Consider the following 21419-nt stretch of genomic DNA (forward strand, 5'->3'; position numbering starts at 1 on the left):
TGCATGCACCGAGGCTCGGTACATCATTCAAACTGCATTGTTGTTTCAATACTTCGATAAATACGTGTTTAAATACATGCTATGAAGTTGTTACAAATTCCATATTAGTAGCCGAGCCTAGTAGTTGCATTATCGCATGTGTTATATTAGGCATCTTGCATAATTAGGAATCATGCATATTTTTCCTAACTCTCTTGTCTTATCTTAGCTTGGAGTACTTGGTGAGTTTTTAGTGCTTTAACATACTTGTATGAGTGTGACTGACTTCCATAACTAGCATGCTTGCCATGAGGCTAAGTGCTTACTTGTTAAACTGTTTGAGTGCCTGTGGATGAAGGCTTGTTGTTTGAATTGGAACGATTCAATAAATGTATGTTTAAGCCCACTTTGTCAAGTGGCAAATTCACAAGCTTTAAGCCCACTTTGTCAAGTAGCAAATCAAACCCCTTTTCGAAAAATAAACATGAAATTGAATTGTTCCAATTTTGCACATTGCATATTAAATGCTAGACTAATAAATTAGAACAAGACCATATGATGTTGATAAAAATCATATCATGATTAGTAGAGGCCGATCTTTGATTGGGCGAGTGGGAGTGCTCAATACATGACCTTCCTCTCTCGTACCTAAGTTTTCGAGCCGGAGCAATATTTGTGATGATGGACACGTGGCCTTCGGCACAAGTCATGGGTTTTCTAAATTTTTCCAAAATAAAATATTTAGGTGGCGACTTTGTATTTGGCAAAGCTGTCCAATTTTGGCATTTTTTATTCAAAATCGATTTTCCAAAAGATTTGTTGGATTTGGACTCTTTGGTGTTTATCAATTTCACATTGCACTTGTGAGATTAGATTCCAAACTGTGGGAGTCTGAATTGTAGGGCTTATTTTTCAACTTTTGAAAGAAGGTGCGAAAACGGTGAGCTATAGTTCCCATCGTGGCAGAGCCCGCGACCGATCAACATTTTGGCAAGCTTTTTAAGCAAGCCTCCGGCAAACCGTCCAGGAATAACATATGGCAAACACAGTGACTTAAACGCACCAATGCAAATGCAATGCAAAGAAACATATAAGTGTAAATAAAATTTCATATCATGAATTTCAAGTCAAGTTCTCTACTTTCCCCAGCAGAGTCACCAGAAACTGTAGCTCGATGTTTTTGCACCCCCCTTTCGGAAGTTCGAATATAAGTCCTATAGTTCGGATTCCCACGGTTCTGAATCTAATTCACAAGTACAATGTGAAATTGATAAACACCAAAGAGTCCAAATCCAGCAAATCGTTTGGAAAATTGATTTTGAATCAAAAATGCCAAAATTGGACTGCTTTGTCAGATATAGAGTCACCACCTAAATATTTTATTTTTGAGAAATTTAGGAAACCCATGACTCGTGCCAAAGGCCACGTGTTCGTCATCACCAAGATTGTTTCGGCTCGAGAACTTAGGTACCAGAGGGGAAGGTCATGAATTGAGCACCCCACTCACCCGATCAAAGATCGGCCTCTACTAATCATGATATGATTTTTATCAACATTATATGCTCTTGTTTCGGTTTATTAGGCTAGCATTTACTATGTGATGCGCACACACAAATATAGACTAGTTTGCTCAAATTAGAACAATTCAATTCCATGTTTGTTTTTCAAAAAGGGTTTGAATTTGCTACTTGACAAAGTGGGATTAAAGCTTGTGAATTTGCCATTTGACAAAGTAGGCTTAAAGTGAATTTGCCACTTAACAAAGTGGGCTTAAACGTACATTCATTGAATCATTCCAATCCAAGCAACAAACCTTCATCCACAGGCACTCAAACAGTTTAACAAGTAAGCACTTAACCTCATGGCAAGCATACTAGTCATGGCAATCACTCACACTCATGCAAGTATGCTAAAGCACTAAATACTCACCTAGTACTCCAAGCCAAAAAGAAATGAGTTAGAAAAAATGCATGATTCTAACTATGCAATTATGACTAATGCAACACATGCGATATGCAATTACTAGGCTCGGCTAATAAGCATGGTATATGAATTAATGAATAGCATGCGGTCTAAGCACATATTCAAAGAAGTATTGAAACAACAACGTAGTTAGAATGATGAACCGAGCCTCAGTGCATGCAATACAAATGGATACAAACATAAAGAATGCTAAACAAAACGTGATGTCCCTAATCTAACCATCGTAAGCAGATAAATAAAAAGGAGAAAAACGTGGGGTTGGAAGACATACACATTATTACATTGTGCTCTCACGAAGGAGAGTCCGAATGAATAAACTAGCTAACTAGCTAACTAATTAGAGCTAAGGCTAATTAAGCTAATTATTACAAACTGGAATGAATAACTAGCTAAACTAATTTAACTAATTATTACAACAAATAAATTAACTAACTATTCTAGTTAACTAACTAATTACAAAACAAAATTGAATAACTAATTAACTAACTAATTAGTTACAACACTTTATAAAATTAACTAGTTACAACTAATTAATTACAACAAGATCAATTACATTCGACAAAATGTGTAAGTGAAAATGGATGAAGGTTGCATGCACAACGTCCGAGAGTTACTTTGTCTGCCCAAGCCACCTCTGTTTCACCTTCAGTTACAGCCTCTGTTTCCTACAAAACTACACTTTGGCCACACACTGAGGGCTGACCGTGCCTCACTGATGGCCAGCCGAGCCTACAGAGGGCCGGCCATGCATTAATTTGATGCAAAGCTCTGTTTTTGTGTTCGGAGGTGAACCAGTGCAGACAGAGTATCCTTAAGCTCTGTTTGTTCCTTTGTTCCTTCTCTGTCATGGGAAAGCCTCGAGAGAAGGTTGAAATTGATTCTAAAGCCATCAATGACCAACATGATTGCTTGATGGTCTCAGATGCAATTTTGGACAAAAGTCAATAAAATGCAAAGAATAAGACCACCCCTCCCTCTTGTCATAGTATGAACTCAAAGAGAGAGGTTACAACGCTTCAAGAATCATCAAAATGCCATGGATTAGCATGTGATGACTCTTGACACAAGGAACTTGGCATAACGTCCGGCCAAGTTAAAGCAATTTAAGCCACTTTATTTTATATGTGTTGATCCAAGTTTTAATCCAATTTATTAAGCCTTGTCATTCTTTAGTCCATTTGTCCATGGTGATGTTAAAGTCCTCTAAACAAGAAGTGATGTCAAACGAGAGGTTCTTCTAAAGCATGAAAGAAAGACTATGCTGTTGGCAATGAATCTTTGAAAAGATTAAGCCATTAAGTATGAATCTTTCTTACTTGTTTTGAACAACCTCAATCGGTTGAAATCATTCTCAAGCATGAAAGAGGTGGATGGTGGATTGATCATTAAACTTAGACTCTTAAACATGGAAATGAGTAAAGGGAAGCTTGGAATAACATGCAACAAGTTATGTATACTAATTTATGAGACAACAAATGAACGAAACAAAGATGAATCAATTTAAAAGGCTTGGACAGCCCTAAGACAGCCTTTAACACATGAAAAGCAGAGGCTAAAAGTTAATGAAAAGAGCCTAGAAAGCTAAACAATAAAGAGAAGAAGAAAGGCTAGTAAGCAAAACCCCTCCACTTTTGAAGCTTCAAAACATGATTTTTGGCCTTTTGAAAACTTTGAAAATTAGTGTAGATATCAAAGAAAAAGAAAGGAAAATGAAGAGTTTGAGCTATAAGTAAAGGTGTAGAAAGAGCAAGCTCTCTCTACCCTTTTGGTAGCTCTTTAAACCCAACCTTAAACACTTCAAATAGACTCAAAGAAAAGAAAAACAGTAAGAATTATGAAGTAAATGAAAGATATGAAAGCAAGAGAGAAGAAAATAAGTTTATACCTTTCAAGGGGTAAGCTTGTTGTTTGTGATTCAAACTTGGTTTCAACCCACTCTCAAGCTTGAATTATGCCTCTCCAAGATCAACCAAGGCTCTAAGGTGGTGAGACAAGGTTGTATATGGAGTATAGAGATGATACAAGGAAGTTAGGTTAGCTCAAAGGTTGTTTGCAATGGAAGAAGGAGGAAGAAGGAGCTCTCAAGGTGTACATAGGCTCTCTAAATTTTGTTTAACCCTCAAAATAATCACACAGCTTCATTTTTATAGAATTCGAGCTCAAAAGGTGATAAATACCGCCCAGAACAATGTTTTTCGCCACCAAGGGCCAACCGGCCATTCATAGCCACGGCCAACCATCACTGATGCACGGTCGAGCTTTGATGCCCTCCCCTATTTTTTTGGTTCAAACTCAACTCAGAGTGGAAAAAGGCCCAAAAATGAAACTCACAGGTTCAAACAAGGTAAATGTTAAAGATTTGAGGTTATTTCGAGAGCCTGATTGAATCCGAATCGCTGTGAATTCAAAACACACAATTCAACTTTCATCATCGAGTGTATCGAACCAAGTGTCTAAGTCTTACGGGCAGTCAAAAATGGGGTGTCTACGGGCTCCAGCTCATTGTGTTATTTATGTATGTAGGTGACCAGGCGCGTGACCAGGCTCAGTGATGATTGTCTGGAGATCAGTTTTGTCGGCCAACCTTTGTGCCTCCTGAAGAGGTTCCAGAAAGAGTTTAGTGGTAGAGTTTAACGAACCAAGTTATAAGATTTAGACTTTTGTTGTTTTGTAAACAATTCTTTTATCTTATTTTGCGTATAATGACAATGTAGAATGGATATGTATGTGACGTCATATATGGGTTCATGTCTATCAGTTTTAAATTTTTGTCCCATGTATGTCTACACATCTCTATGGACTATATATGTTTAAATATTTGCTTCCACCTGCCCTAAATCTTATTAATTTGTTCAGAGGCCTTGGATAATCCCAGGATTACTGGCCAGTTGCGTGTTGAACCTATAGGGGCGGGTTTAGGTCGTGACACAAGAATAGAATACAAGTCAAGAAAAATGGAATGGAAAAATATGGTGGTTCTATTTGTCCAACTGTACACCAGAAACTAGATCAAAGAAAGAGGATGTAAGAGGAGCTAATTTAAGCCCACTTAATTATTTAGGCCCAATAGCCCAAGATTAGTGGGCCTGAATTTATCGCAAGTCCACGACTGGCGGGCCTAGATTTATCGCCATCAAACGGGTTGAATGGCTCTAAGCCTCGAAAGGGTTCGGATCCACGAACTTAGAGACTTACTCGGGCCCGGACTCGAAAGGGTATTGAACAAGCCTAGAGATCCGAGGCACTCGGACTCGAAAGGATTCGGACCTACGAATCTAGAGATCCAAAGCACTTGGCTTCGAACGGATTCAGATGCAATCTAGAAGTCGCTCCGTTAATGAGTCCCAGAACACTTGCGGGCTCGGAGCTTTCCGAGATCTACGCACCAGAACCATGGGCGTAATGGAGTTCGAACAAAGGACCCGATCCCGAGGACGGTGAGTGGAGACAAATTCACTCTTCGGTTAAACTAGCCTATACCCGGGTCGAGGTGGCACGACCCCGGGGGGTCTATGAGACTCGGCAATATTTTGCGGCAGGACGTCCTCTGGGACTACCCCTGACCCTTTGGGATGATTGGGGATCATTGGTTAGGTGTGGCTAAGAAGAAGGGTTCGCCGAGGGATTGATCTCCTCTTCGGGGGTTTTCTCATCCTCGGAGAAGTCACCTCCTCGGAGAGGTCACCTCCTCGGACAAGGTGGTTAGAGAGAATATCCCCCATGTGCCTTGCACATGGGCTCCATCCTACATCATGAGGTGCCTATAAATAGCGCCCACCCATAGCTTTACAAGGGATGGATTTTGGAGATTTTTAACTCTTGGGAAAGAACTAATTTCCCTTCTCCATTATCAACCTTGAGAGTGAAAGTGGGAGATCCATGGGAGAGCCTTGCCATTATTCTATTCTCTAGCCATTTTGCCTTCTTCTTCACCCAATCTCTTATCTCCATCATCCCCTTTGTTGTTGTGTTCCTAAGTTGAGATTATTGAAGAATCTAAGCCTCTCATCATATTCTAGAGAATTCGAAGTTGTTCTTCAAGGATCTTCGAAGATCTTCGAATTTTCCAATTCTTTTTTCTTGAACCCTCTCCTACATTTTGGCGACTTCACTGGGGAGGCGGATTGGTTAATGGTCTCAACGAGATCTGGAATCCACACAACTCCAACAAGGATGGCGGGAGAAGATGAAGTTCACCAACAAGGATGCTCTAATGGTGGTGATGACAGGACCATGGCTCCAGATCAACCACTTTTGCTTGAAGCCATTCAAGGACTTCAAAATACTCAACAAGAGATTCTTACCACTCTTCAGAATCTCACTCACACTATGTTGGTGATGAGTTCTAACTTTGCACCGGCGCCAAACGGAAATCAAACTGGTGGTGGAGTTATTTCCGCCGGAGCGCAAAATCAAATCCAAGGAGAAGTAGGCCCCAATCAGCCTATGGCTCATGGCAACATGGCCACAGTAACACATGCTCAAACCACAGTAGGCGACAGCAGTTTGCCCATGCCCGGGCTCTATGGCGTGCCAAGCCAAGATCCAATGGTGACTAGGGGAGTTTCTGGTGTAATGAATGGCGCTCCGGCGACTATTGGTGTCCAGGAAAACATAAGGAGCATGATGGCGCAAAAGGGAGCTCTGCCCGTACCTAATCTTGTTACGCCACCAATAAATGTTACCTAAGCACCAAGCGGGCCTCCTTTGGTGCCGACAACAAATCTGCAAGCGCAACCCGGTATAGCGGCACCGTGCGGTGGACTCTACGGGCCTCAATTTAATATCCCATCACCAACTGGCTTGTCTATAGGCGCTGATGGCCAGTATCGTCAAATGTCCTCACCAATGATGAATTCGCAGCACCAGAATGGCCAAGTCGCCCCTAGCTCAGTCTTCGGGTCCATAAGCCAAGTCCCGGGAATACCACCATCAAACTCTCTCCCTCAGCAGTTTCTCACTCTCGCCGATGTGCAGGTCATGTTCGATCTCAAACGGGGCAAGAGGACCTTACCATCTTTCCCTGATCCAGACGTCAAGCCGCCTTACCCCATTGAGATGCTGAGCTATCCATACCCTGAGGGGTATACAGTGCCAAAGTTTATCAAGTTCGACGGCAAACAAGGAAATGCCCGAGAACATGTTGTACGATTCATCGAGACTCTGGGTATTCACGGTTCAAACCACGTCCTCCGACTGAGAGAATTCTCTAAGTCCCTCACCGACCGAGCATATAGTTGGTATGTTAATTTGGCCCCAAACTCTGTCCGAAGTTGGGAGGAAATGGTTAACAAATTCCACTCCAAGTTCTTTCAAGTGGCGGAGAAGGTGACCACACTTACATTGTGTAAAGAGAAGCAACAAGAAAGTGAAGACATCCTTGACTACGTCAAAAGGTTTCAGGACAAGGCCGTAGATTGTCATGAAGCAGTTGAGGAGAGTTATCTGGTTCAAATCTGTCTAGAAGGGGCATTGAGCAGGTACAAAATGTTTCTAGTTAATCACAAGCTACCCACCTTCTCGGCATTAATAGAAGTAGCTCGGAACATTAGTATTCCTCAGGCTCAGGAGTCCAGATTTAAGGCCAGTTACAAGACTAGTTTCAAATCGTCTCGTGGACCTATTGTTGCTGTTGCCTCTGCCCCAGATACCCAAAATCCACAAGGAGGAGGTCATAGAGGCCAGAAGAGAAAGCAATATAATGGTGAAAAGGGGAATGTTTCTTATCCATGTGGAATCGAGGAAGTGAAAGCTCTAGTTAAGGAATGGGTGGCTGACGGAGAGCTAAAATTGCCTTATGTTAAAGAAATGCCATCAAAAAAGGACCATGAGAGCCCTGAATGCTGTGTCTACCACCGTACATTGAAACATCCGACAGAGAAGTGTTGGACTCTCAGGAAAATCTTCAGAGATAAAGTCGAGGCAGACGAATTGAGGTTCAAAAAGCAAGGGACTCAAGACATCCGAGAACAACCATATCCTCAACACCGAGACAAGGGCAAGAATGTTGCTATGATAGCTTATGAAGGCCCGATGATTGAGGCTATCGCCAATCTCGATGATGACGATTGTTATCTAGACGACATCCTCGAGCCAGAGGGTGAGCAAGTTTACTATGGAAGTGCTCTCGATCCAGAGGGCAGAACATTTATGACTCATGGCGAAGATCCCTTTAATCCAGAAGGAGGAGAAGAGTACTACGGAAGAGGAGGACACCATGTTTATGTGGCATCTTATTTTGAAGAGACCGAGGAGATGGTTAACTACGAGCCTCCAAGAGTGGAAAAAGATCCGGATCACTATGCCAAAACCTTGCAAGACTGTGTAAAGTTCAAGCAGTTCTTTGACCAGCTTGGACTTTCCAGGGAGGCGAGAATGGAAATCACCAAGTCTATCATTAATATAGCCGAGGCACACCATGAGGAATGCATGTCGACTGAGGGGTCTATCCCGAGGAAGGCAAAAGAGCAATCTAGTGCCATTACTTTCTCCGAGGCTGATCGGAAGTATCCTTTTTCTCACAATCGCCCGCTTTATGTGACTGCTTTTATTAATGGAGTTGAGTTTAAAAGGGCCTTTCTAGATAGTGGAGCCTCTATCAACATTATGACTCGCGCTACTCTAGAAAAGGCCGGAATCTCTAAAGAACGCATTGTGAAGCAGCCGATAGTCATCACTGGCTTCGGTGGAGAAAGGAGAGTTACTATCGGATACGTAACAGTTGATTTAGCCGTCGGAGAGATTCGCTCGGCCACCAAGTTCCATATTATCGATTCTGAGGCAAATTATCACATCATTCTAGGGAGGACCTGGATGCATAGATATGGGGCTGTACCATCAAGTTATCATCAGTGTGTTAAGGTTAAATGGGGAAAGAAGACGGTGACAATTCAGGCTACAGAAAGGCCTTTCGAGATCCATGAAGCTCATTATTCTGATGCCATCTACTTCACCGAACTGGCTGTCGAAGAAGTTCCCACCACCTCTAAGCCTCGAGAGGTCAAAATTCCTCATTGGGAGGATATCAAAGATGACAAGGAGCCGATGGAAGAATCAAGTAAGCGGGCGATGTCTAGACCAGAAAGTCCGCCTATTCCTCGGAAGGTGATGAAAGTTCGAGAAGGAGGCAAGATGGTGTACTATTTATGAAGGTGCGGGGAGTCGGTTTCTTTAGTCACCGACTCCGAGTCAAAAGAAGAGCCTCCTGACAATGATATAGTAATAAAGCCTGAAGTGGCTCCAGAATGTATGCAAGATGGGCCGAAGCCTCGGCCCGAACAACTTATTGAAATAGATCTGAGTGATGGATAAGATGCACCGAGGCCGGTATTCGTAAGTTCGAGCCTTAGCCCAGAGAAGCGGGAACAGTTGTTAAAGTTGATAAGCCGATACTCAGATGTGTTTGCTTGGTCATATAAGGAAATGCCCGGACTAGATCCTGACCTAGTCTCCCACTATCTTGATGTGTTCCCAAACTCCAAGCCAATTAAGCAAGCTGCTCGAAAATATCATCCAGATCTCGAAGAGAAGATTAAGGAGGAAATTGAAAAACTTCAACAGGCTGGTTTCATCCGGCCAATACAGTACCCCACGTGGTTAGCAAACATCGTGCCAGTAAAGAAGAAGAATGGCCAAATCAGAGTATGTGTAGACTTTCGAGATTTGAACAAATCTTGCCCGAATGATGAATTCCCTCTTCCTCACATCGACACCCTCGTGGATACTACCTCGGGACACCAGATGTTCTCATTCATGGATGGATTCAGTGGATACAATCAGATTAAGATGGCTGAAGAGGACGCAGAAAAGACTGCTTTTAGAACACCTCTCGGAAACTTCTTCTATACAATCATGCCTTTCGGACTCAAGAATGCCGGTGCAACTTACCAAAGGGCTATGACTGTAATCTTTCATGACATGATCCATCATGAGGTGGAAGATTATGTTGATGATCTAGTGGTGAAATCCAAGAAAGAAGAAGACCATCTCGGAGACCTTGAGAAGGTATTCAAGAGGTGCCAGAAATTCAAAATGAGGATGAATCCTCTCAAATGTGCTTTCGGGGTGACGGCCGGGAAGTTCCTCGGGTTTCTTGTACATAGGCATGGTATCGAGGCAGATGAAGACAAGGTCAAATCTATCAGAGCAATGCCTCCCCCGCATTCTCAGAAGGAATTAAAGAAGTTCCTCGGGAAGGTGTCTTATATTCGGAGGTTTATCCCAGCACTGGCAGAGATCTCTGCGCCTTTCGGCTCTTTGTTAAAAGGAGATGCCAAGTTCGAGTGGAGCCAAGAGCACCAAAAGGCCTTTGAGAGAATCAAGGCGGCCTTGACCTCACCTCAGACCATGATAGCCCCGCAGCCCGGGGTGCCTCTAATGTTGTACCTAACTTCAACCCCCAAGTCCATAGGGGCATTATTGGTCCAAGATGTAGATGGAGTAGAACGCCCGGTGTATTACATCAGTCGGAAGATTCGAGGAGCAGAAGTCCGATATACTCTAGTAGAGAGACATTGTTTAGCTTTGGTATTCACTGCCCAAAAGCTCAGACATTACTTCCTAGCACATCAGATTCAGATTGTTACTAGAAGTGATCCAATCCGATACCTCCTCAGCAAGCCTGCTCTAACCGGGAAGGTGGCAAGATGGTTGTTAGCACTGGGTGAATTCGAGATCACATGTGTAGCCCCCAAGGCGATCAAAAGCCAAGCCTTAGCTGATCTCCTTGCCCAATTTCCAAGTGGTGACTATGAACCAGTGAATGAAGAATTAAGAGGAGAGGTGCACGCAGCTATGGCTTCCGAGGAAAGCTTCTGGACATTGAGCTTTGACGGAGCAGCAGCCGGAGGGAAGGGAGGAACCGGGATAGTCCTTACAAGCAAAAGTGGGGAAAAGTCATATTTGTCTTATAAACTGGATTTCCATTGTTCGAATAACGAAGCCGAGTATGAGGCTCTTATTTTAGGCTTGATAGAAGCTGATAAGCACAGTATCAAGAAGATTCGGATCCGAGGGGACTCAAAGCTGATAGTGAAGCAAGTTTCAGGACAGTTCGTCTTAAAGGAGCCTGCCTTGGCCACATATCGAACAACAGTCCAAAGGCTTCTTGACAAATTTCAGAAGGTCGAAATAGAGCATGTGCCTCGCTCCGACAACAAGTTTTCAGATGCCCTCGCAACATTAGGGGCAAGAGTTGACATTCCAGAGGAAGAGGCAACAATTGTTATCAAAAAGAGAACAGAACCTTCAATAATACCCGAAGACAAAGACCTTCCGGAGGACTGGAGAGGCGAAGTCCTCGAACAACTCAGAAGCAAAGTTGGAAAACTGACTATGGCCAAGCTTGCCCAATTCACAATTATTCAAGGTGAACTTTACTTCTGAGGGGGTACCAGATTCCTAGCCCGGTGTGTTGGCCAACAAGAAGCGAGCTTCCGACTACAACAGATCCATGAAAAGTCTTGCGAGGATGGGGATATCAGTCTGTACAGAAGAATCCAAAGACAAGGTTATTATTGGCCCGAGATGGAGAAAGACTCGAATCAATTACAGAAGGAATGCCCCAAGTGTCAGTCATACATCCGGGAGGATGAGAGTTGCTTTGAAATTGATACCCCTGACTGGAGGCAAGTCTACATTGACTATCTCAAAGAGGGAACACTCCTTGAAAGCCCGAGGTTGATCAGGACAAGCTTTACAGAAGAAGTATTGAGGGCACTCCCCTGAGGTGTCTCTCCAAGGAGGAGTCAGATCTAGTCCTCAGAAGAGCTCACGAGATTGAACATCAAGGAGGGGCTCGGCTGTTCGAGCAGCTTATACACCTTGGGTATTACTGGCCGACCATGGAGTCAGATGCATTCCATCACGTGAAGAGATGCCAGACTTGTCAGAAACACGGAAATTTGATCCATGCTCCAGCCGTAGACCTGCATAGTATCCGAACGCCATGGCTGTTCCATACCTGGGCTTTTGATCTGATAGGGCCCATCTCCACATCTTCTAAGGGGTACAAGTGGATTCTCGCAGCCACAGAATTGAGTACAAAGTGGGTCGAAGCAATTCCTCTGAAGAACGCTATGGGGCCTGCAGTCGCGAACTTCATCAAGGAGAATATCATTTGCCGGTTTGGAGTACCAAACACCATCCTCTCGGATAACGGCACTCCCTTCATAAACAAACATGTGAAGAGCCTCCTAGAGACTTACCAATTGAAGCATCACAAATCCACACCCTACTATCCAAAAGGGAATGGGCAAGCGGAAGCCACAAACAAGACACTGATAAGGATTCTGAGCAAGATGATGGATGAGTTTGGGGGGACTTGGCCCGAACAGTTGATAGTAGCCCTATGGGCGTATCGTACTTCAAAGAGAAAGCCAACTCAAGCAACTCCTTACTTCCTTGTGTATGGGTCCGAGGCAGTGTTACCTATAGAGTTGGAAACGCCATCTGCTCGAATGGCTCTCGCCTCGGGGATGGTATTGGAGCCTCGAACCACCAGATTAGAAGCATTAGAGGAAAAGCATGACAGAGCTGCAAAAGTCATGGAAATGTATCATGAGTCCATCGCCCGAGCCTATAACCAGACTGTGGTACCAAGGAAGTTCGAAGAAGGTGATCTAGTATGGAAGATTGTAGACCCAATCATGCGAGGACAACCTTTGCCCAAGTTTTCTCCAAAATGGGAAGGGCCCTACAAGGTGGTCCAGGCGAGCTCAAGCGGGTACTACAAGCTTGTAAGGGTTGAAGATGGCTTCCGAACTGGCCCGCTCAATGCAAAGTTTATCAAGCATTACTACCCATAGTTGGACTCATCTATGTTGAAATTCATTTTCTTACTTTATCTAAAAGTTGTATTTCCCTTATGTTATGAAGAAGCTGGTTTTCTCTATTGTGTACGTTTTATCCCATCACTTGCAGTGAATCTATTATACTTTTGTCAAGAAAGTTGAAGAACTAATGAGAATATGTCAGCTTTTATAAATATGTGCGTATGGTTATTCTTTCCATTGTATCATTCGAATTAAATATTTTATCAAGTAGAATGAGAAAACAATGCAAAAATAGCCAAACAGCAAAAATTTTATCATTTTATTGCATTGTCCTAGATAAAACATTTTTATCGAAAGGGGCAAGAAAGCAATAAAAAGAAAAAAAAAAGTTTGTACCAAGTTGTAAATATATTTTTATATATATATACTTACCCACAGATTTAAGGAAGCAGAATTAAGGCGGCAATGATCAAGAAAGAGATGAATGATAGTGGAAACTGAAGCTGAACCGTGCTAGGCCGAACCACACACGACGCGTTGAGAGGGCGACGCGTGTGAGTGGCGTTGGACAATCCGAAGTCAACAGAGTGAGCAACCACGCATGTTACGTTGAATGGGTAACGGCGTGGTCAGCACTGGATGGTTGAAGACGAAGAAAACGGGGATGTCGCAGAGGAAGTCGGCAACCACACACTTCACGTTGAGTGGGCAACGTGCGTGGTCTGGACAACGGGGATGTCGCAGAGGAAGTCGGCAACCACACACGTCACGTTGAGTGGGCAACGTGCGTGGTCTGCATTGGAGTAGTTGAAGCCAATGGCGGAGTACCAACAGAGAGAAGCCAACAGTGATTGGCGATGGAGTAGCAGCAGATTGAAACCAACAATGTACACACGGCTTCAATAGCATATTGAATTTGGCCCTGCAATAGTAATCAACGTACACACGGCTTCAGTCTCTAACCTGTTAAAAGAAGAATGTGTGTCATTGGAATCATAAATTCTGATATATGTATATACAAAACTACCAAAAAAAAAAAACTACCACAAAATATATGTATATTCAAGAGGAAGAGAAAGCCACAGTTAAGGGGGGTGATATCCGAGGCCGATGTTGGAAATATAAGCTGAAATCAGAGAGGCTTTACAGACTGTAATCAACAAGACTGGGCTAGGCTTGGCAGGACCACACACGTTGCGTTGAGTGGGCGAACGTGCGTGGTCGGCGTCGGACAAGTTGAAGCCGGAAGCAACACTGGTACCACAGAAGAGTCAGCAACCACACACGTTGCGTTGAGAGGGCGAATGTGTGTGGTGTGCGTTGGAACCGTCGAAGTCAACAGTGATCAGAGCTGGAACAGAACTTCTGATTAGTATTGCCAGAACTTCTGAAACTACATTAAATTTTTTTTTTGGGGGGGATTCTGTCTGCAGATCATATGCTTTTACTCCTGTGTATGAGGCTGCCGAATCCAGTGAGTATGCAAAAACTGAGATTCAAACTCTGAAAAAATAGCGCCGGGCTGTGAGAATAACGAGCTGGATGATGTTAGGCAAAACCACACATTGCGTTGAATGGGCGACGTGTGGTTCGCGTTGAACAGAAAAAATAGCGCCGGGCTGTGAGAATAACGAGCTGGATGGTGTTAGGCAAAACCACACATCGCGTTGAATGGGCGACGTGTGGTTCGCGTTGAACAGCCGAAGATGAAGGCAAAGCACTGGACAACCAAAGATGAAGACAAAGTTGTAGCAGAGAAAGGTGGACAGCAGCTTGGGTCATGACATTTGCAACAAGTGGTCGCCGGCGGAGCAAGACCGGGTCTGGTGTATCCAGAGCACAGAGACTGCGTCATTGGGCCAAGATGAAACATCGACAACGGCGGTGTCTAGAGCTGCGGCAATGGACGGCGTCAAACATCAGTGTTCTTCAATAGTGAGGAGAGGAAGATGAAGTTACAGCAGTGTTCTTCAGTGGTTACAGAGGCAAAAACCGAGATCTGGTGCATTGATTTTAGAAAGAAAAAAAAAAGTTTCGTCGTGGCTTTGTTTTCTTGATTTGCAGAAGCAGCGGCTGTGGCCTTCAAATGGAATGCAAAGAAGTTGGTACCTGGGTCTTGTCCAGCATAGAGAGAGAGAAGGTGTATGCCACTGATTTCACAAACAAAAAAAAAAATTCGAAGATGTATGTAATCAGTTCAAGATTGTTTGCAAGCCTCAAGACTGAAATAAATTATCACCAAAATTCCCAAATTCGAAGATGTATCAGCGCATATTTATTTTGAGCACAAAAATCCATCAAAACAGTAAGAAGGAATACCCACAGATCCAAAAATATAAGAAGAATGAGAAGAGGGTTTTGGCAAAAAAACAGTTTACAGATCTAAATCAGTGTAGAAGAAATAAAAAAAAAATGGGCAGAAGTAAGCACTATGGAAGCAAGAAATAGACCGAAACAAGCACAAAAAATGGCCCAAGACAGTCAGAACAGGTCGGTGGCAGCACGTATCGCCCGCACGAACAATGGGTGAGAAATGATCTGGGCAGACCAACGCCGCGTTGAGTGGGCAGCGTGGTCGTCGCTGGCCAGGGGCAACTGAAAGTTGTGATAGATCCACGTTTGGTTCTCGCGTGGAATGGGTAGATCTGCAGATAAGATTGTGAGACGGAGTACCGGAAAATACTACGAAGACCGATATCTGTGTGTTTGGAGCTTTGGAAAAATGCATCATGAAGCACCAATGGCGAGTAGTGTTGGCTCAATTCGAGCTAGCAATGGTTTGAGTTGCTGCAGTGGGCGGTGGCCGTCTTTTATTTCAGAAGCGAGGCAAAGGTTTGGTTTCATGAGAAAGAATTATGGTCCTCTGTTTATTTATTTATTTATTTATTTTTGATTCACAGAAGAGAAAGAAAAAGGTTATTTGTCTTTATCCTCAAAAGAAAAATATATATATATATAAAAAAAAGGATGTCCCTGATGGTCCTTCAAGTGTGTTAGGGGTGTATATATATATATATATATAATATGCCTTCCGAATATTCGGATTTGAAATTGTATAAGTTAATTGTAGAAAAGGTCAAGTCAAGTTTGACTTTAAAAAGAAGTGGCCTTATACATTCAAAAAATAAAAAAACGATGGTGGGTGTGCTTCATTTTTTACTTGGAGTTGAGATGTTCTATATTAAAAAAAAAAAAAGTTATTTATTTATTTTTTATTAGTTGTCAATTTTATCCGTAATTTACAGTGAGTCCTCAGTTTTTATCCATAGATTTTATCAAGGCCAAATATTCTCGAAGACATAATGAGAAGCATGGCTGATAAGGTGAAATTATGCATGTCCGAGAAAATTACAATTTCTCATACACGCAAGGGGCAAATGTAAGAGGAGCTAATTTAAGCCCACTTAATTATTTAGGCCCAATAGCCCAAGATTAGTGGGCCCGAATTTATCGCAAGTCCAAGACTGGCGGGCCTAGATTTATCGCCATCAAACGGGCTGAATGGCTCTAATTCTCGAAAGGGTTCAGATCCACGAACTTAGAGACTTACTCGGGCCCGGACTCGAAAGGGTATTGAACAAGCCTAGAGATCCGAGGCACTCGGACTCGAAAGGATTCGGACCTACGAATCTAGAGATCCGAAGCACTTGGCTTCGAACGGATTCAGATGCAATCTAGAAGTCGCTCCGTTAATGAGTCCCAGAACACTTGCGGGCTCGGAGCTTTCCGGGATCTACGCACCAGAACCATGGGCGTAATGGAGTTCGAACAAAGGACCCGATCCCGAGTACGGTGAGTGGAGACAAATTCACTCTTCGGTTAAACTAGTCTATACCCGGGTCGAGGTGGCACGACCCCGGGGGGTCTATGAGACTCGGCAATATTTTGCGGCAGGACGTCCTCTGGGACTACCCCTGACCCTTTGGGATGATTGGGGATCATTTGTTAGGTGTGGCTAAGAAGAAGGGTTCGCCGAGGGATTGATCTCCTCTTCGGGGTTTTCTCATCCTCGGAGAAGTCACCTCCTCGGAGAGGAGACCTTCCTTTGTTTAAGACTGATGAAACTATTTCTCTATAAAATTTTGAAAAAGAGTGAAACAAAATTATATAAACTGTTGATTTGTTCAAGACTGATGAAACTATATATATATATATATATAAACTGTTTCTGGGTTTTCCTTATTTTCTATAAAATTTTGATTTGTTCTTTGGTTTTGGTTAAGATACAGGTTGATTTTCTTGTTGTTTTAGGTTCTTTGTAAATTTTTTGGTTGATTTTAGGTTTGATCTTTTTTTTTTGTTTTAGGTTGATTTTCTCACCATTTCAGTCAGATTCAGAGAAGAAGAAGAAGGGAAGGGGAGGGATGGAACGACGTCGTTTTGGGAGGGATTGATCTCAACCCTTGATTCGATTAGTGGGACAAGTGTCGCGCTCTCATAAATTCACTCTACCAGATCACTCTAGGAATTCAGTCTAGAGGATCCCAACGCATACTTTTCTCCATAAAGATAACCATACAATCTGATGTTACAAGTGGCAACCAGTGATTGGGAGATGGAAAGAGCTCATGACATTGCACGAGATTCTTGATACATTATGCATCAAAAAAAAATTCATTTACGGTGAGTGGTTCACAGAATGCCACATGGGTATGCAATATCAAGCTCCAAAAATGTCATCAACCAATAGAAATGGAAATAAAGATCTCCAAAGATAAGGACCCTTTGGCAATTCGAGTAATATTAATACATAAGCATGTATCCCATGAAACTCAAGCCAACAACCACCCTTTTATTTGCAGCTGTTTCTTGAACTACTACTGTTCTTTCAATAGTTTTCATTTCACCTCTCAGAAATGGCTGCGTCTACCATGGCTCTCTCTTCACCATCTTTTGCCGGAAAGGCTGTGAAAATTGCCCCGGAGGTTCTTGGTGGTGGAAGGATCAGTATGAGGAAGACCGGCAAGCAAGTCCCATCTGGAAGCCCATGGTACGGTCCAGACCGAGTCTTGTATTTGGGTCCATTATCTGGTGAGCCCCCATCCTACCTCACTGGGCAATTCCCTGGTGATTATGGTTGGGACACTGCTGGGCTTTCAGCTGATCCAGAAACTTTTGCCAAGAACCGTGAGCTCGAGGTGATTCACTGCAGATGGGCCATGCTTGGAGCTTTGGGTTGCGTCTTCCCAGAGCTTTTGGCCCGCAACGGTGTCAAGTTCGGTGAGGCTGTGTGGTTCAAGGCCGGTGCCCAAATCTTCAGTGAGGGTGGGCTTGACTACTTGGGCAACCCTAGCTTGATCCATGCCCAAAGCATTCTGGCCATCTGGGCTTGCCAAGTTATCTTGATGGGTGCTGTTGAGGGCTACCGCATTGCTGGTGGACCGCTCGGGGAGGTCACCGACCCGCTCTACCCCGGTGGAAGCTTCGATCCATTGGGCCTAGCTGATGATCCAGAGGCTTTTGCAGAGCTCAAGGTGAAGGAGATCAAGAATGGAAGACTGGCCATGTTCTCAATGTTTGGGTTCTTTGTTCAGGCAATTGTGACAGGAAAGGGACCATTGGAGAACCTGGCTGACCACCTTGCTGACCCTGTTGACAACAATGCATGGGCTTATGCCACAAACTATGTACCAGGAAAGTGAAGAAAACTTTGTACTGTGAGCCCCATCGAAGAGGTTTTCTCAACTATTTGATAGTGAATTTGAGAGTGTGCCTCGTGTGATGTAAAATGTAAATTATGTGCACTATTCACCTGAATGTTGTTATATTTCGTATTTGTTTTTCATTTTCTTGTTTTCTTTTCCCTCAAATGAATTGGTTGTACTGTTTAATTTGGAAAAAAAAAAAAAAAAAAAAACCCCAAATCAAACCTCATGCTGATTAAACCACCAGGGTGGTGATTCAGTGGTTCTTCGCCTCCACCTCCACGCAAGTTGTTCGGGTTGGACACTCAGGAGTGCAAAGTCTTTGGACATACGTTGTACTCATGTCACAAACATCTATGACCTTTACTATGAAGTGGGTGTAGAGCCCACTATTATCTTGGCAGAGGTCATTTCCTTTGAAAGGAAATTGGATTAAGAATAATGTTTTAGAGCACTAAATTGGGAGCTTTAGAGTATCACTAATGATGTGGCACAGTGGCTCCCACCAAAGTGATGTGATATTTTGGCTTGAGTTTGTTTGTTTTTTTTTTTTTAAACTCATTAGAGCTATTAGTGGTCCAAAAATTAGTGGGATGAATCACCACTCATTAGATTAAATCTGACTATTAACTAGTTAGTTAAGGCTAAGAAATGCAGAAGTTATAATATTCCCCACAAAACTTCTTTTTCTTTCTTCAAAAAAAAAAAAGAAAATCATGCTAATTAGGCTTTCATTTTCTTGTTTTGAACTCCTAACCTCACTCTTAGTAAAAATAAATAAATAAAAATGAACCTACCTTTTTGGCTTTTACTTTAGGAAGATCAAAAGATGATGATTTAAAATAAATAAATAAATAACAGTAATAGTAATAGTAATAAAAAATAGAAAATAAAACTCCAGTTACTTTAATTAACTTCAAAAAAATAACTATATATAGGGATAGGGCTGTTAATGGATTGGATTTAATCTGAATCTGACCCGAATCTGATTCGAAAATCCGAATCCATTTATAACAAATTCAATCTGATCTGATAATCCGATAATCCGATCCGATTATTCTCAATTTGAATGAAGAAAACACAAAATGAAAAAAAAAAATTCATTTTATATAAAATTGTAGCTCAATAAATAAATAAATTGATCAGATCGGATTATTGGATCGGATATCCAAAAGCATCGGATTCGGATTTGGATATCTATAATTGGATATGGGTTAAACGGATTCGGATCGGATTCGGGTTTGTCTTAATCGGATCGGATTCGGATTTTGACAGATCCAATCCGAATCCAATCCATTTATAGGCCGATATGGGGATGGTCGCAGGTTGGGTTCAGAACGGGCACATTGAGGGGTGACAGAAGCAGGGCGGGTGCAGGGCAGGAGGCGGGTTAATTTTTGTAAGTTAAAAAATAAAAATATTAATAAAAATTATAAATAATTTAGTATATTACGAATAATACTTTATACGTAATGATAATTATATTATATAAGATAGAAAATAAATGAATAAAAATTAATATTAAGTATAATATTTTAGTGTTTTAATTTTATTAAAATGTAAAATAAATGTAAAATATATATTATAGACATATAAATATATTTAATATAATCGAGGCGGGGTTTGACTAAAACGGGGTAGGGGAAGCAAAACCAGTCCCAGTTCCACTTCTTAATAAGGATGGGAAAAATCTATGCAGAGCAGGGTGGGGGATGCGGATGTGGAGTGGGGCGGAAAAAATGACCATCCCTATATATATATAACCACTTTACCAATATAAGGATAGCGATAACTAGGGATGCAAACGAGTCGAGCCGAGCTTTGCTTAGTTCAAGCTGGTTCATTTGCTTATCGAATTTGTTTATTGAGTTCGAGTTTGATTCAATTCGATTCGATTCGATACGATTTATTTATTTATTTTTATTATTCAAATAAAAAATATTATTTATATTATTTAATACATAAATAATGTATTTATGCTATTATTTATAAATAATGTATAAATAATATATTTATTATGCAATTTAAATATATATAAACGAGTTAAGTTTGACGAGTCGAACTTATACAAGTTCACATTCGACTCGTTTAATAAACAGACCTAATATTCAAGTTTAAATTTGACTCGTTTACTAAACGAGTCGAACCGTGACAAATTACGAACCGATAACAAACATCCAATTGGTTGTCGTCTTCATTTTGACCAATATTATCACCTTTCAGTCTTTTCGTCGCATAATTTTGAGCATAAGCATTAAGACTCAAAGGAAATTATCAAAATCTTATCATTATCAACGACTGAACTTATACTATTAACATCAATTTTTTAATTCAATCTAGCAAAAAAAAAAAAAATTCATTTTTTTAATATTATTTTTACAGCTTTATGTCTATCCATAAAATTGTAGAAATATTTGGTCATAACAATTTTAAATTGAAAAATTTATAGAATCTTAACTAAAATTGATTATGTCACATGAACGATTAAGTACATTAGAGTATCCGTATCAAACTAGCTAAAATCATTTTTTAGCTAAATTAGTGATACTGTTCATCAAAAATGGGCTGCATCAGTCTCGTTACTGTTCATCGCTAATAGACGAGTGTTACAGTACCTCGCTACAATAAGTGAGGTGCTGTTCATCGCTACAACACGGAGATTAGTGTTACCGGATGTCCACCTCGACGTCCAGCCGGTCAACCAGTCAACGGCCATTTTTTTTTTTGTGTGTGCATTTTTTAAGAATTATTTGATTGTTAACTCATCAATTTAATAAAAATAAAAAGAATAACAAACATAATAAGAAAATAATATTTTAATAAATTTAAGTTAGAATAGAGAGTTTGATGTAATAAGTACTGAAGAGGTGACTAGCTAAAATAGTGAAATAGCTTTTTTAGCTATAATTTGACTAAAATTTTGAAGAAGCTGATTTGGATGCTCTTAATGATATTATCGGGTGAAATTAATATGTTAAGAAAAATTGAATATAAAATTTAATTATAAATTACATTGTCTGAGAGAAAAATAAATTTTAAA

At 41.5% G+C, this 21419-nt stretch overlaps 1 protein-coding gene across 1 annotated transcript; it reads left to right on the forward strand.

Moving 5' to 3' along the window:
* The first annotated feature begins 17466 nt into the window (after positions 1-17466).
* LOC114270380 (chlorophyll a-b binding protein 40, chloroplastic) lies at positions 17467-18519 on the forward strand. Its single transcript, XM_082887387.1, has one exon. The coding sequence runs from the start codon at positions 17591-17593 to the stop codon at positions 18374-18376; it is 786 nt and encodes a 261-aa protein (XP_082743513.1). The 5' UTR covers positions 17467-17590; the 3' UTR covers positions 18377-18519.
* Positions 18520-21419: the final 2900 nt, after the last annotated feature.

Source organism: Camellia sinensis, chromosome 9 (assembly GCF_055761805.1).
Source record: "Camellia sinensis isolate YWXY chromosome 9, ASM5576180v1, whole genome shotgun sequence".
NCBI classification, from domain to species: Eukaryota; Viridiplantae; Streptophyta; class Magnoliopsida; order Ericales; family Theaceae; genus Camellia; species Camellia sinensis.

What these genes read in the sequence shown, in the direction of transcription:
- LOC114270380 (XM_082887387.1), top strand. Translation starts at nt 17,591, where the DNA reads ATGGCTGCGTCTACCATGGCTCTCTCTTCACCATCTTTTGCCGGAAAG.